Source organism: Hermetia illucens, chromosome 5 (assembly GCF_905115235.1).
Source record: "Hermetia illucens chromosome 5, iHerIll2.2.curated.20191125, whole genome shotgun sequence".
NCBI lineage: Eukaryota > Metazoa > Arthropoda > Insecta > Diptera > Stratiomyidae > Hermetia > Hermetia illucens.
The window spans coordinates 20,194,677-20,211,141 of record NC_051853.1 but is presented as its reverse complement, the minus strand read 5'-3'; the positions used below and the strand labels follow the sequence as shown (position 1 = coordinate 20,211,141).

General features: G+C 44.7%; 1 protein-coding gene across 1 annotated transcript in view; it reads right to left on the bottom strand.

Annotated features, from left to right (window-relative positions):
• Positions 1-4,109: 4,109 nt before the first annotated feature.
• Positions 4,110-16,465, bottom strand: part of LOC119657223 (allatostatin-A receptor) — a 36,207-nt gene continuing 23,851 nt past the window's right edge. The window contains exons 3-4 of the mRNA XM_038064034.1: positions 5,266-5,424; positions 4,110-4,781 (exon numbers count right to left, since the gene is read on the bottom strand). Of these exons, the coding sequence (XP_037919962.1) occupies positions 4,683-4,781; positions 5,266-5,424 (258 nt within the window). The 3' untranslated portion in view covers positions 4,110-4,682. The remainder of the gene's footprint in view (positions 4,782-5,265; positions 5,425-16,465) is intronic.

Below are 16,465 nucleotides of genomic sequence, written 5' to 3'. Positions count from 1 at the left end.
AGGTGCTCCAGGAATAAGGAAGAGATCCATTCAAAAGAAGCTTGTCAATTTCGAGATCTCCACCAATGCCAAAGACGGTGAAGCATAAGGTAGAGGCAAGGTCAATAAACGCCAAAAGTGAAGGAGCGTATAAAAGGAGTAACCCTGCCGAGGCTTATAGGAAGCAGAGTCCCGATCCGGAGGAATTACCCTTCACCCAGCTTAGGGCAAAAATAGTTGTAGGAAACTCGACCAGCGCTGCGAATTCCAAGACAAACAAAAACCATGGATGGACTAATGTTACCAACAACAAAGGTGCTTTAAAGGCCTCATAATTGGGCACTTCACGAAGGCATGCACCAGCAGCATTGATCGATCCGATCGATGCAGAAAGTGTGGGAAGAAAAGCCATATTACCACAGAGTGCGATAGGGAACCCAAATGTTTATTGTGCGATCTAAAATAGGGAAGGGGGGGGGGGGTCAAAAGGTAGTATAGGTCCCGGGGCGAAACGTGAATTGGTACCCACGATGGAGCATAAAACTTGGGCTTATTTCCTCGTAGAACGTGCGCTCTCTGTACAGAGATGAAGTTGCCAAGCAGCTAGCCGATACTCTGTCCCAATATAGGGATAATGTAACAGCGGAACAGGAGATGCGATGCACAGGGGTGGGTTTCCTGGAGAAAAGTCACTACACCGTATATTATAGTGGCCATCCAGTAAACCGTGTGCTCGAAGTAGATTTCTTAGTCAGCCAAAAAATGAAACCTGTTGTTATCGGCTTTGAAAAGATAAGTGAAAGGCTATGCACTCTGCGCTCACGAGGCGAATTTAGAAATATAAACCTCATAAATATTCACGCCCCTACAGAGGAGACTGCAGAGTCGGAGGATACCTTCTACGAAGCAGTAGAACGAACCCTCGAAGCCTGCCCCAGATATAATATCAAAATCATATTTGGGGATTTTACCAACCAAGTAGGGAAGGAGCCAGTATTCAGGCAATACGTTGGTTACCATAGCTTACATCAAAATACAAATGATAACGGAGTGCGGATTATTCAATTAGCAGTGTCACACGAAATGGTTGTTGGAAGTACCTGGTTTACGCGGAAAGCGGTTCACAAACATACATGGGCCTCTCCAGACGGGACCACTTTCAACCAAATTGACCACGTTTTGATCGAACGCTCCGAGCTCGAATAACAACACCACCCAGAATCCCCTTTGGCAATCAGGTGAGAGTTAACACTGAAGTCATCCACAACACAGCACTCCTCGATACCTATAAGAGGGAAATGGATACCGCAATAACCGCAGTCAACAAAGATCTTGGAGATGAAGCATCAACAAATGATCTTTACAACCACCTGAAGAACGTTATCATTGATACAGCCGCAAACATACTTGGCCCCAGCCGCAAAAGGAGTCGGAACGGCTGGTTTGACGTTGAATGTAAGCTACCAACTGAACGGAACAATGCCGCATACCGAGTAATGTTGCATTCTCAAAGAACGCGGGCACGCGCAGAAACTTATCACGAACTCCGTCGAGCGGAGAAGCGACTTCACAGACGGAAAAAGGAAGCCTGGGAGAACCAACAAGTCTGTCAACTAGAAAAGTACAGGGAGCAACCGCACCAGGAGCAGAAGTTTTACCAACAAGTCAGGAAGTGAAGCCTTATACACCTCGATGCTCATCCTGCCGAGACAAAGAGGGAAATCTGATTTCCGATAGAATGGGCATATTGGAGCGATGGGTTGAGTACTTTGATGAACTACTCAAGAACCAGAACATCGGCGAGTTGGAGGTCCCGCCAACTGAAGACAACGGACAAATACTGCCACCACCAAGTATAGAAGAAACAGTCCGTGCAATTCATGGGCTTAAAAATCATAAGTCGGCAGGAGCCGATAAAATTGCAACCGAATTGGTTAAATATGGAGGCGACCAACTACACCAAGAGCTCATCAACTGATGATCAAGGTGTGGAACAGCAAATCAATGCCTAACGACTAGCAACGTGGTATTATCTGTCTCATACATCAAAAGGGAGATATCACATAGTGCAACAATTATAGCGGAATCACGTTGCTCAGTACTCTATTCTATCTTGCTAAGTCGAATAGCCGCATACGCCCAGAACATCATTCGTCCATACCAAAGAGACTTCATTGCAGGCAAATCAGCAACAAATCAGATTTTCTCTCTGCTGCAAGTAATGGAAAAACTGTTGGAATATGGACATCAGTTGTACCATCTTTCCATAGAATTTAAGGCCATCAGTGACAGGGCAAAACTGTACACGGCCATGAGAGAATTTGGTATCCCCACGAAAATAATAAGGCTGACTAGGCTGACCCTGACTGATAAGAGCAACACGATCACTGTAGTCACCATTCAACATCAGCAATAATCTAAGACAAGGGAATGCCCTATTATGGGTCCTCTTTAACTTGGTGTTGCTAAAAGTGATACGTGTTGATGAGGTAAATGCGAGAGACATCATCCCCTTTCAGTCCACCCAACTATATTTACATGATGGGAAGAATAACCCGAGACGTACAAACTGCCTTCATCCAGATCGAGCCGGCAGCGCGAGATCTTGGGCTGCACATCAATGAAGGCAAGACGAAATATATGGTGGCAACGTCAGCACCAAAAACCAACCAACCAACAACATCAAATCGCACTGTTCAAACCAGAAGAATAAAGATAGGAGGCTACAACTTTGAGACCGTTGATAATTTCTCCTATCTAGGTTCGAAAATCATAGCCGATAACAGCTATGACGATGAAACCCGCGCATGGTTGTCGGCTGCCAACAGAGCTTATTTCAACTTACAAAAACTGTTCCGCTCAAAACATCTCACCATAACGTCAAAGCTCTTACTGTACAAGACAATCATAGATTCTTAGCAGGAAAAATTGCGAACTCTTGGCCGCGTTCGAGAGAAGAAATCTCCAAAGAATTTTGGGCCCCCTACATGAGGATAGACGATTCCATAGCCAACATAACGAGAAAATCAATAACGATACCATGATCGTCTGGTTGTGGATAAAGTCCGGCTCAATCCGTTGCGGTGGGTGGGCCACTTAATCCATATGGATGAGGATGATCCACCCCGAAAAGTCTATAAGGGAAATATCTACGGCAGAAAAAGTGACGCTGAGATGCCTGATGATGGAACAATGGCATAGGCCAAGACGCCAGACAGCTTTTAGGGATATCAAATTGGTGGACCCCGCGCAAAACCAGGATGTCTGGAATGTCGTCTGTTTTTTTTTGGAATGAAAAGTGATGTTTGTGATATTACATTATAATATGTAATAAGTGATGTGATATCATATTTCCTACTAAGATACATCATCTTCGCGCATCTCTATTAGAGAAGTTTTGTTCGGATCATTTCTTGGAGTAGGATAGTTTCTTTATTTCTAAATTTGAAAATGGTGTCGGTCTTGAATATCCTCTCAGTTGCAGTTAAGACAATCCTTAAGATCCGGGGGCATTTGCCAAGGGTTCTAGTCAGTGCATTTTTGGTGCTTGTAAGAAAGGAGCGGATGGCGGATGTCAAATTTGCGGTTTCAGTTTGGTATTCGGGTTCTTCGTTCGAGTATGTGTTTCTTATCCGTATCTACAGCAACAAAGGTTTCTGATTTTTGAATTTGAAAGATCCCAAACTAAAGTAGATTGAATGGTTTCGTCGTAAATTTACTTTCAATTGAAGGAGAGATAGTCCAACAGAATCCCAAGAGTTCTAGAGGGTGACAATTGCATAATTTCCGTGACTAAACTGAAAAATTAAAAAAAAAAACCGGAGAAGTTTGAAAAGACAATGAATAGACCGGAAAATTTCTCCTAATCAATAGAAGATGAACTTTACTTTCTTGCAAATCAGTCCGAAGAGCTCAAGGGATTGGTGAAGTGATTTCTTTTATTTTATGATGATTTGTCAATGTTTAAGGAATTTAATTTCAAGAATGGGTAGACGGGACGCGACAAATTTAGAAGTAAAACGCTACATTTTTAACACAACGATTTCTGTCGGTATTACGTGCACCAAAGCATATTATACTACGAGTAAAACTTATCTTAGTGAAATTTCGAACAGATTTCCTGGCAGAAGTTTCGTTTTTATTAGAAAAAATTTATAAATTAGGAACACCAATGTATAGTCTAATCAATTTACATACCTTTCTCTTCAGGCACAAATGGATTATCACGCAAATGTACACTAATCTCATAAATTAATATTTGTAGGTATACTAAGTAAAATATCGCAATCATAAAAGATGAACTAATACCTTTCGTTCGATATTCGATTCCACACAAGCCTACATACATGTTAACTCCACGTTTTCCTTATCTCACATAACGAGAAACATTGATAATTATTCTACACCATATGTAGGTATATAAAAACGTAAAAATCAAAAACATAACATAAACGAAAGACCAAAAACTCCTGATCGTTCTAATAAAATGGCAAATGGTGGCAAGCTCGCTTAATCAATAAATCCACCGATCAGAAACCAACTAATTAATTACATGCATTAGCAATTTATCTGGTTCCTTATTTTGCTAGCGGCGATTGCACCCTTCCCTGCATTATATTATACAAATTCTAATTTATTTCAGAATGCTATTGAGGTAATGGATAACACACAATCGAGACATGTGTCATGGGGATTAATTCAGATTAGATAGACGTCGTACAATTTATTCCAGCCGATGATCTCCGCGGTAGATCCTGACATCCACTTCGATATCCATGATATTTTGTAAAGCAAGGTATCGCCTGAAAGTGCAGAACAATAAAATAAATCATCATCAAATTATTTATACCAGATAATCAGAGGATAATCAGGGAAAGTAATATGTGCTTTAGATGAGAATTACGCTTGTAGTTGAAAAAGTCATTAATCTATTTTTGCTACGAGCCCCAGAACAACGCACGGTTAACATAAACACAGAAAATATATAAAATGATTTGCTCCTGCTTTAAAATGTTTTCTCAGCAAATTATTACAAATTTCTGGAATGGCTACACAATTATTTTCACGTTGAAATCTTTAAGTAAAAAATCTTTCCAGTTGTATGATTACTTTCCAGAAAGCAATTTTCTAATTTTAGTGAAAAGTATTTATATCCGGCTGCTGGCAAATTATAATTTATTTCTAAAGTGGCAATTCATACTTTTGAATCGTTTTAGATACATATCATTAATTGGCTTTTACTCTTTTGTTTAAAATTAGATTTAATTTAAAAGCAATAATACTCACTTTTCGGAATGCCTTGCGAAAATTTTCTGATAGGAACGCATACAATAAAGGATTGATACAGGCACTTGTGTACGCTAAGGTCTGCGAAAATATCTGAAGGAGCACTTTGAAAGTGGAGTCCATACTGTACATGTCAACGCTCTTCAAAACTAGAATAACCTGCAAATTAAAGAAGAAAGATTAGTTTCTATAAAATTTTCGATTAATGAAAATGAGGAACGAGTTTTCTTTAAAATCAATTCTTAAATAATATCTTTGATTAAAGTAACGCTTAGGAAGAAAGTCGCAGAAATATGTTAAGCCTAAATATTTCGTCCCACTAAAAAATTACCCCTTTTTCTAGGGTAGTTTATGATCACCCATTGAAATGCCGAAAATGTTTCACTCAGTGTTTAATTTCCAAGCTGTCATGAAAAATTTATTTATAATTGATGTGAACATAAATTCACTCAATTCATATCATGTGAGGCTTCATTGTTTAAATTGAAAATATATCTTTTATCTAATTGTTTCTGGCATAGTAATAGTATCCACGAGCGATGGGGAAACTCATTTGCCGATCAGCGTGGGTGCACCTGCCATTCCAGTATACAGATACAAACTTGTTGATTCTTTCAGCCAAAAGAGATTTTTCAAGAAAATTTCGAACTAGATACTTGCCTAAGATACAGCAAGTATTATTTATTCAATAGAAACTATTAGACTTCCTACAGACGTTAGCTGATAAATTTGTGGAGTGCAATTTTGGCAAATGATGTTTAATTGTATTCTTGTGAATTGGGGCTTGAGAATACGCTCGAAGTCTTCCCTGCTTACCATAAAAGTTGACAAAACGGGATAGGAATTTATGAGCCAACAAACTGCAAATTTCGAATCTTTACTGCTAAAAAACGTCAACAACACCTCGAAAAAAGACTCATCTCACGGCAACGACCTTTGCCTATCCAAAACGGACTATGATTGGTTTCTGGAATGACGACAGTAACAAGGGCCATCAAAATGCTCGCTATCTTCAACTTGATCAAAAATTCCAAAGATATAAGCTGGATATTCTGGGTCTAAGCGAAGTAGGTGGTGAGACTCTAGAGAGTGCTCCTCTTCCTCTTGCCATACTAATCTCAATGCGCTTTTGAATTCTGAAAAACTAAATGGTAGCAAACGCAAATTCGGTGTCCGGTTGCTTCTGAATGCTGCCGCAAGATCCGCTCTCTTGACCTGGCAGTCGGTTTCTGCCAAACTTCTAGTTGCTAGATTCCGGTCCAGGCTAAGGAGTGTATAAAACTCCAATGGAGACTTCCGATATAATGGAAAAGAATCCTTTTAATGGGTAGTTACACGCAGTTCAAGAAAGATTACCTAAAAGTGATCTGAATACCAAGGTGGGTTCTGACAACACCTTGCTCGGACATGGGATGGGAAACACAAACACAGTCTTGGTGACGTAACAATCCTGGTAGGATGTTTATGCATTTCTGCAGCTTCCAACGCCTTGTCATTGATAACATATTGACCGAGCACAGAGCTTGCTATAAGATCAGTTGGGTTTCTACTGATCGACACCATACGAGCAATCAGATTGACCTTGTAATTACCAGTCGATATTTGGGATAGGCTCCTGGATCTACGTAACATGAGAGGCACTGACATCGGCCCCGAAAGGAATCACCATCTGATAGTCGCATACGTTCGGTTGTGTTGTGCGTCCGCTACTTCTCGCAGGGCATCATTGGGAGAGTTAACTTGCTGACTAGACAGCAGATACACTGAGTAACAAGCCTGAAAATATCGATGGACAGTGGACAGCAATTAAAAATGCTCAATTCTCGGGTCACTGCGGAATCATGGAAATGGATCGATGAACGGAAGGGATTAAATGCTCAATTGATTGCTTCGAATGATGGCGGTCCTGCTGTGCTTGAACTTCGACACCGAGCAAATTCCTGGTAAGTTTAACGTACTGTGCGTTGTGACAAAGAAAATATGCTACCCCGGTGGTCAGGAAAGCGAAAGATACCGCAAAACGTGATGATTTTAGAAGTGTATATCATCTTAAGGAAGGAAGGAAGGAAATCCTGGGAATCCGACGGAAATCTTGGGAATCCGAAGAAAATCCTGGGAATCCGAGACTTTTCCCAGAGAGGAGGAGAAAGAGATGACCATTAAGGTTCCAAAGAAGGGTTTTGAGATGATAGTTAAAATAATCTTGGAATGCATTAAAGAACTTTTCGAAAGCTAGATTACAGAGAGCAGGCTGGTTTCCACTCCGGATCTTCCTGCATGGACCACATTAAAACCCTACCGATTATTTTTCGCTTCACCAGCTCTCTATAATTTGAGCTGCGCCAGACGTCGTGCTCATGGCACCGGTAATGCCCAGACACACAATTCTCTGCAGTGTGGGTAGTTTAGAGCGAAAACTCATTTGTTTCATCTAAACCCGCCACACTGCGATGCATAAGCGAACATCGGCCTAATGATAGACGCGAACATTTACCCACATTACTACGTGGGGCCTAAGTCCCCATGTCGAGGCAAAGGTCCGCCTAAACGACTCATAAGCTGTGAGAGTTCGTTTCATCTTTACCTCTATATGTCTGTTCAAATGGAGCTTCTTGTCTGGAATAAATCGCAGATATTTCACTTCTTCAGAGTTAAAGATTTGTACCCTCATCTCTCATACCTGAGGCATCAATTATCAATGAAATCAATCGTGCGTTGTGTATTTCTACACTCCGTTCCGATTTCTCGCCCAACAACTAGCACAGCCATATCATCAGCATAAACTTGAGCGTGTGTTGGCTAATTTTGCAGTTTGCATAGTAATGAGTCTATCAACACCCTCCACAAAAGTGGCAATAGCACACGTCCTTGATGGCAGCCTTTCGTCGCTTCCGCTGTCAGGTAGGACTTTTGACTGCTATACATCCACTTTCGCTGCCCTGTCTTTTTTTTTTTTTTTTTGTGCGTACACGGAGGTGGAAAATCTTAGAAAGACACGTCCGCCGCAGCTCCGCCGCCCGAACGGCGGAACAACAGCGGATGATTGCGGAGCTAACCGCAAGCCACTTCTCCTCGGACTCCAGCATCTCCGTAACCAAGCTCTCCGGGGTCCCGCTCCTGCCCAGCACCTGGTTTAAGCTCCTTCTCTCCATCGCAAATCGTGGGCAGTGAAACATCACATGCTCTGGATCCTCCGGTATGCCATCGCATCTGGGACAGTTCGGAAAATCATCCAACCCAAAGCGGTGCAGATACTGCCTGTAGCAATCACCGTGTCCCGTGAGGAACTGGGTAATGTGGTAGTTGGTATCCCCATGTTTTCGCTCAAGCCACACCCTAATGTTGGGAATGAGCCTGTGCGTCCACCGACCTTTCGCAGACTCGTCCCATCTGCGTTGCCAGAGATCAAGCGACTCTGACCTTGCCGCATTCTACGCTGTGCATGCCCCTCCATATGTCTTGCATTGTACAGGACACTCATTTCTTTGGCCAGAATGTCAACCGGGATCATGCCTGCCACCACCGATACTGCCTCATCTGATGTGGTTCTAAAAGCACTGCAAACCCTCAAAGCCATCCGCCGGTAAACCGAGTTCACCTGCTTCCGTCTCTGAGAGTTTACAAGCGCCTCTGCCCACACAGGCGACGAGTAGAGCAGGATGGAGCGCACCACTCCGGCTAGCACCAACCTCCGGCAATGTTTCGGTCCACCAATATTTGGCAACATTTTTGCAAGTGCCGTGGTGGCACTGGCTGCCTTTTGGCATGTATACTCTAGGTGCTCCCTAAAACTCAATTTGGTGTCAATTATTACCCCTAGGTATTTGATAGCCGGCTTTGATACGACCGTATGTCCACCGACCTCCACTTTTAAAGTATTATTTTTCCTGCGTTTCGTTATCAATACCGCTTCCGTTTTCGCGTCCGCCAAGGTCAGTCCGGCCTTTTCTAGCCAGGACTTTACCGCTCTCACTGTTTCCGTTGCGTAAACCTCCACATCTTCTGGGTGTTTTGCTGCAACAACCACAGCTAGGTCATCAGCAAAGCCGACAATCGTAATCCCCTCTGGGACGGGAAGAGCAAGCACCCCATTATACATGATATTCCACAACAGGGGGCCAAGTACCGATCCCTGTGGTACCCCGGCTGTGACAATGTACTCTTTGGGGCCCTCATCCGTCCCGTACCAGAGAGTCCTCTCTGAGAGGTAGTTTTCCACCAAATTCGCTAAGTATCCGGGGACACCTATGTCAGCCAACGCCCCTTTAATTCTATTCCAGTTGGCTGAGTTGAATGCGTTTTTGACATCCAACGCCACCACGGCACAGCAGCCGCCAGAAATCAGTGCACCTTTTGCCAGGTTTACCACCATGCCAATTGCGTCCACCGTAGAGTGGGCGCGTCGGAAACCAAACTGGCGTTCCGACAAACCATTGTTGGCTTCGACGATGGGCAGGAGTCTGTTGTAGATGACTCTCTCCATCATCTTCCCCATTGTATCCAACAGGCAGATAGGACGATACGACGTTGGGTTTGCAGGTGGCTTGCCAGGCTTCGGAAGCAACACCAACTTTTGCTTTTTCCACTTGGCAGGGAATATTCCTTCTTTTAGGCACTCCTCGAAGGTGTTGGCGAAAAGGTCGGGCCTAGTCTTCACTGCCACTTTCAAAGCTCGGTTGGGGATGCCATCCAAACCTGGGGCCTTGTTGTCACCGAACCTACCACATATTTCCCGTAGCTCCGCCACAGTTACAGGCGGTATTATGCCATCATTTGGCTGGACAAAAACTTGCCTTCCCCTATTTTCGTGGTGAGGGAACAGAGTGGTAACAATCTGTTTCAGGAGGCGCGGACAGGTCACCTGGGGTGATTTCCGCAGCCCTTTCATCACCACTCTGTAAGCGTCGCCCCAAGGGTTTATGTCGGCATGGTCGCACAGCTGTTTGAAGCAGTTCTTTTTGCTCCTCCGAATGGCTTCCTTTAGGCGGCCACACAATTGCTTGTGTGCCTCCTCTCGACCGTCGCCACCGGGTTTTCCCCTGAGCCTCTGGCAAAGCCTCCTTGCCCGAAAACATGCGGCTCGCAAACTTGCGATTTCATTGTTCCACCAGTAGTTGGGTTGCCTACTGGGGAGCAATCGCCTTCTGGGCATAGTAGCAGCACATGCTTCCGTCACCCATCGAGTGATCTGGGTGGCTTTCTCTCCAGCCGTACCATTCAGGGATATGTCGGATTTGAGCACCGCGGAAAACGTGTCCCCCTCGAACGCTTTCACTGTCCAGCCAAGCATACCACCCGGCATTTTGCGAAAACTCTTTTTCGAGCTCGATCCACCCTTGATCTCTATGCAGATTGCCTGGTGGTCGCTGTGAGTATAATCCTCACTGACATGCCAAGCGATTCTACTGGCTAAAGTGGCACTCACGTATGTCAGGTCCACTATAGACCCCAGGCCCCTTCCCCGGAAAGTGTACGAAGACCCAACATTCGCCAGTACCACGTCCAGCTCCGCGAATGCTTCGAGGAGAACACGTCCTCTGACATTAGTTATCCGGCTGCCCCATTCAAGAGCCCACGCATTGAAATCGCCTCCTATTATGATCGGCCAACGTCCTCTTGCATCCAAAACAAGAGCAGCAAGCATCCGCTCATACTCGACGAGTGTAGCGCTGGGTAGAGCATAGCAGCTGTAGATGTGGATGCCCTTCACCTTCGCTCCGATGAAGCCCTCCTCCGGGTGCTCCGTTATTTCCTGGAAGGTTTGTTCTCCACAAGTCCACAGCGCTGCTTGGCCCGTTTGGTCTTTGACCCAAACGCTACCACCGCGGTTTCGGTATGGTTCACTTAGTATGGCCACATCGATGTTTTTCTGGCGGATGGTTTAGGCGAGTAGATCCTGCGCCGCCTCGCAGTGGTTGAGGTTGATTTGTATCAACCTCATCTGCGATTTGTGCTAAGGGCTCTCCTGTATTCCGGGCACCTGCTGCTGCCCGCAATGGGCCGATGCTTCACACCCTCCTTTCCTTTGCACAGTAGACAATTTGGGTCAGCTCCGCAGTCCTTGCTGATATGGCTTTCCACTCCGCATCTCCTGCATTGCTTTGACCTGTCATTTGGGTTAGTGCATGACTTCGCAATGTGACCAAAGCCAAGGCATCTAAAGCACCGTTTTAACGCCACCTGTTCCCTAAGGCGACACATAACCCAGCCTATTCTCACTCTCCCTGCTGCTAACAGTTTGAGTGCGTTCTCCACTGGTAGGCTGATGATGGCGGTTTGTGTTCCCCCATAGGCTTTCCTTAGCGTTTTCACCGCTGACTCTTGTAGTCCGGCAAGATCGAACTGTTTCTCCAACGCTTCGCGAACCTCCTCCTTCGTCGTGATTTCATCTATATCTTTGCAGATTATAGTGATCTCCGGCCTGCTAGCTCTTATGTCGGCTTCCTGCCCTAAAGTCTTCCCCATTTGGCTTAAGAATTTGTCCGCGGTTACATCCTTGGATTTCTTAAGTTCCAACATAAGATCTCCCTTCTGCGACCGTCTAATACGGCTGACGTTATCTCCCAAATTGGTGAGTTCGAGGTCTGCCTTCACTTTCCTGAGAATGTCGGCGTATGACCCTTCGCCTTGTTTGGAAATGAAAATCACCTCCGGTCTAATCTTCCTCCGGTAATTTCTTTTCCGCGGTTCTACCTTCCTCCAAGCTTCCGCATCCGCCTTTAAAGGTTCGATCCCTTTTCTCGAGGTAGCCACTGCAGTATTTTCCCTGGTAGCTTCAGACATACTTTTCATGAACTCCGCCTTTTTGGGAGTTGAGTCCTTTCTTCTTTTCGGGGTTTGCTGGCCTGTTGAGTCATTCAGCTTCTCGCGCAGCCTCTTCCCCGATTTCTCCCCTTTTGTGTTTTGAACCGGCGTTACGTGAGTTGCCTGGTTCACTTTTCCAATCGGCGACTTCCCTACTCGTTCATCCTGGGCCTTGCCGTACGTCAAACGGATGCCTCTTATCATGGCCCTTATATTTTGGTGAATGTTCCTGCGCTCCCTTATAAACTCACACAGCTCCATGATCTTTTTACCGAGGGCAGTAAAGGCAGCTCCAGACTGATCATTGCCCAAAACATCGCTCGGGTGAATCGGCGTCAGCGATTCTTCCTCATCGAAGACTCCCGCTATACGCTTCCCATTGGGGGTAGCGATCGTGGGGGCTTGTGCCCGTGTGGGAGGGGATCTGCGAAAAATCGAGCTCCTTCTGAACGGATCCATCACTGGAGCCAGTTCAAGTTCCTCCCGTACGCTTGTAACATTAGATGCCACAGTAGCCAAGGTTCCCACTACTGAGGCACTGCGGTCGTTGGATATCGACGGCCGGGAGCCCGCTTGCTCACTCCCAAAAACCGCCGGCACTGGGTTTCCGAAGCCCTGCACCCTAATTTCATTCTTCTTCTGCTCCTCCATGTTTGGTTTTATTTCTGGGTATCCTTCCCATAGCCAATTTTTATCCACGGGTGGGCGTTTACTTCCCACCTACCCGGCCTGCGCATAAACATGCCCATACACGCACATCTCCGGATGCGTGCATGTGCATGACACATTCGCCGAGCATTCCCTTATCCGCACGAAGGGACGCGCCTGATGGGAGATTTGGCAACTCCACACGCTGCCCTGTCTAAAATCTGGAAATGCGGTTATTTCGACACCAAGATCAAGTCGAGACTGTTCTGTGCTTCTGTTCTTTATGTGTTGCTTTGTGGAAATGGTATATGGAAAGTGACCGTCACTGTCACTCGAAGGCTCCAAACGTATCTGAAACGTATCATCGGAGTACGCTGAGTTGAAACTATTTCAAAAAACTTGACCGGACCACAGGCTTAGCACCCATGAATGATGTGATCGGAAAGCGGAAGTGGCGGTGGATAAGGACGGGCGACAATTAAGTTTCTGGCTATGCCATGTAGTCGGGCCACTTTCCCAAGATGGCCGACGAGCCCCAAAAGCACTTAGGATCGAACTGTAAAGGAGGAGTGCGGGCAGCTCGGAAACTCGTGAGGGGTCTGCAGCGCATTTCAGAGAACCGTGAAAGGTGGTACCTAGGTATGATTGACGCACTACACCTCATCAAGGGTGAATAGTAGTCATATATGCTTAGTAGTGAAAAGCTACCTTACTTGCTGAGGTGATAAGAGGAGCGGGCTGATCTTTCCATAGCGTGTACAAGTTAAAACATTGTTTATTACAGATTGTAGTCATCGTAAGTTAGATACGATAATTGTTATTTAGATTGTTCGTGAGTAAAAGCTTGGTTGAGTTTTAGTTGAAATCGGGATTGGAGTTCGATAGTGGCCCGCATCGTCATAAGAAAATTCGGTAGCGGGATTTTACGCATATTTGAAGAATACATGGAGAGGGTAATTGATTTTCGGACGCGCGAATTCCTCCTAAAGATGCACCAGCTATTAGTAGCAGTCAAATCACGGGCTCCAAGCATCCTAAGCATTAATGAAATCTACCACAAAAATCTATTTGAACTGCAAAGAAGGACATCTGCTGTTTGTCTGTGATGCTTTTAAGAATTATTGAGAAAGGGGTTGGTTCATAAAATATGAGAAATTATGCCCACATTGTCTAACACATGCCGATACCAGAAAATGCCTTAAGTGCAACGAAAGTTATCACCTATTACTACACTTCAAAGAGGACGTAATTGCAAACACAACAACTCCCGAACTTCCCTAAACTTCTTGTACCACATCACCCCACTACCATAGGTTTTCCGAAGCATTTCGCGCGCCCCCTAGTTTCACACAAAATTTGACTGCGCAACACTACTTCAAAATCTGGACCACGAATTCACGTGTTTACCGTGCATTGCCTCCGCCTTCCATTCATCGATCCGCTTTTGGTCAGACTTTACTTTAAGTGAAGTCAACCCACAATCTGTCGTCCAGACAGCCGCATGCAAGAGACTCGCCTGCTCTTTGCTGTAAAAATAAGGGGATAGTGAGTCAACTTGGCGATGATGTTGTGCTACCACGTCAACCAAACCTCTACCTCCGATGTCACAAGACAGATTCATCCGTTCCAAGGCAGGGTTTGGATGATGGATTCGACATTTGTCTACTCCAAATTCCGTCCGAATATCACAGCTGAACATGTCTACTATTCGCAACAGACTTCTAAGGTGATCATCAATACCAGCATACAACTTGATGTCATCTAAGTACATCAAGTGTGTCACCTCATATTTCGCACGTAGCCAAAACTATTGCAAAACCATGCCCTCTAGCATCATTCAGTAGCCAAGAAAGGGGTTTCAGTGCCATGCAAAACCAAAGGGAACTCAACGAATTTCTCCTGGAAGATGCCCCTCCGTACATGGATGGGCTCTGAGGTACTAGCACACCCTGATGTACGCACTGATAAGGTGGTATGCCACCCTTCCATGACTGTCGCCAAAAACTTTATTAGTTTCGGATCAATGCGATATAGATGTAGGACATCGATTAGTCAGGAATGCGGGACGCTGTTGAAAGCCTTGGCATAATCGATATAGCAACTAAAGAGGTTTCTTTGGTATCCAGTTGCGTGTCCTACAACTACCGAGTCGATAATGAGTTGCTCTTTGCAACCCTTCGAACTTGGCAGCCCTTCTGCTCCTCGGACAGAATGTTGTTGATCTCGAAGTGCGAGTTGACTCTTCCAGTAATGATGGACGTTATGAATTTGTAGAGGGTTGGTAAGAAAGTAATCGGTCTTTTCTCTGCAGGGTCCTTCACCGTGTCGTTCTTATAGATAAGGTAGGTAATCCCCGCAGTGAGGAAGAGTATAAATTCCTCCGGCCCACTAATGACCCTATTTATGATATGTGTTTTGTACCAGAAGTTCTGCACCCGATCCAGACCTAGGGCCCTCCAGTTCTTCGAGCTGTTTATGGCTCGTCGAACTACCTGTTCGGTAACGTTCACGAATTGTGGGAAATGCTCGACAAATCTCTGGTGCAACAAGGAGCGGTAAGGTGATGTACCCGACCCAGCCTTTATTTCGTAGTAGAAGCGGATGGTAAAGAGGTTCATTTCCACAGTCTACTGCATCCGCTGCCTACGCGAACCCCCCCTCCCCCCCTGTGGCGTAGGCGCCACAGATTGTTGCGATTGTTGGCGTCGAACCGCCCCACGACTAACGGTTCCGACGCCATGCTGCCCATTACGGAAGCCTGACGCAGTCACCAAGTCAGACGACTCCCACTAGTTATCCGTACCGGACCTTAAAATAATTCTTCTCCTCATTTTGGTAGTGCATTTTATTTCTAACTGCCAGGTGTAGTGAAAACTTCCTCAGTGAGCAATCTGAAAGATTGCAAAGTAGCCCCTGAGACGTTGCGGTGGTGTACAACTATTTAGACTGAAGCTATCCATCCCTCCTGCTTTCTCAGCCGGGCTCAGGACCGGCTGCGGCGAAGTTTATTTCCATTATTATTATATTTCCGTTAACCCTTTTGGCTAGGAATTGCCTTTATACTGGTTACGTCATTCGTAGAAAGTGCCCAAGATTCCAGCTCGAGGGCCGTTTCTTGGCTAGTTTTCCCACTGGATTCCGTTGATTAGCTTTACTTGTGCGGTAAAGTTAGCGTGTAATTTACTAAATATCGTTGTAATAATCCTCGGCCAAATTAGTGTCCCAGGTTTGTAAGTTTAGAAGCGTACGAATTTCTAAGTTCGTTTCTTCGTATCTGGTCCAGGCTTCGCCCAGACGCCGCAATCTTTTCTGATAGTATTGGAATGACTTCTTTCACGCTCCATTACTCCAGTACTAAAAGGATTTGATTTAGGACTAATTTCTTTTCAATTGTGTCTATTTATATCATCCAACGTAGTTCCTTGTTTGATATAAATGCCACACTCATTTATTAAAATCAATATTTTTACTAGTCCATCCAATTTGAGATTTAAAAACGTCAGGTACTTGCACGCACGTATCCCTGGATTATCGGTACATGTCAAGATTTTAATTCATTTCAATAAGTAAATCATATACACCGAATAAGATAATTGACTTGCCAATTTCAATTCAATTTAACTCAGCCTTTTTCCGTACATTTTAAAACCAATTATGTTTTTATAAAGTCAACAATATTTAATTCAAACTTTTCTGATAGTTGAATAACTGTCACTTTTTTTTTTAAATAATTCACCTATATTCATTA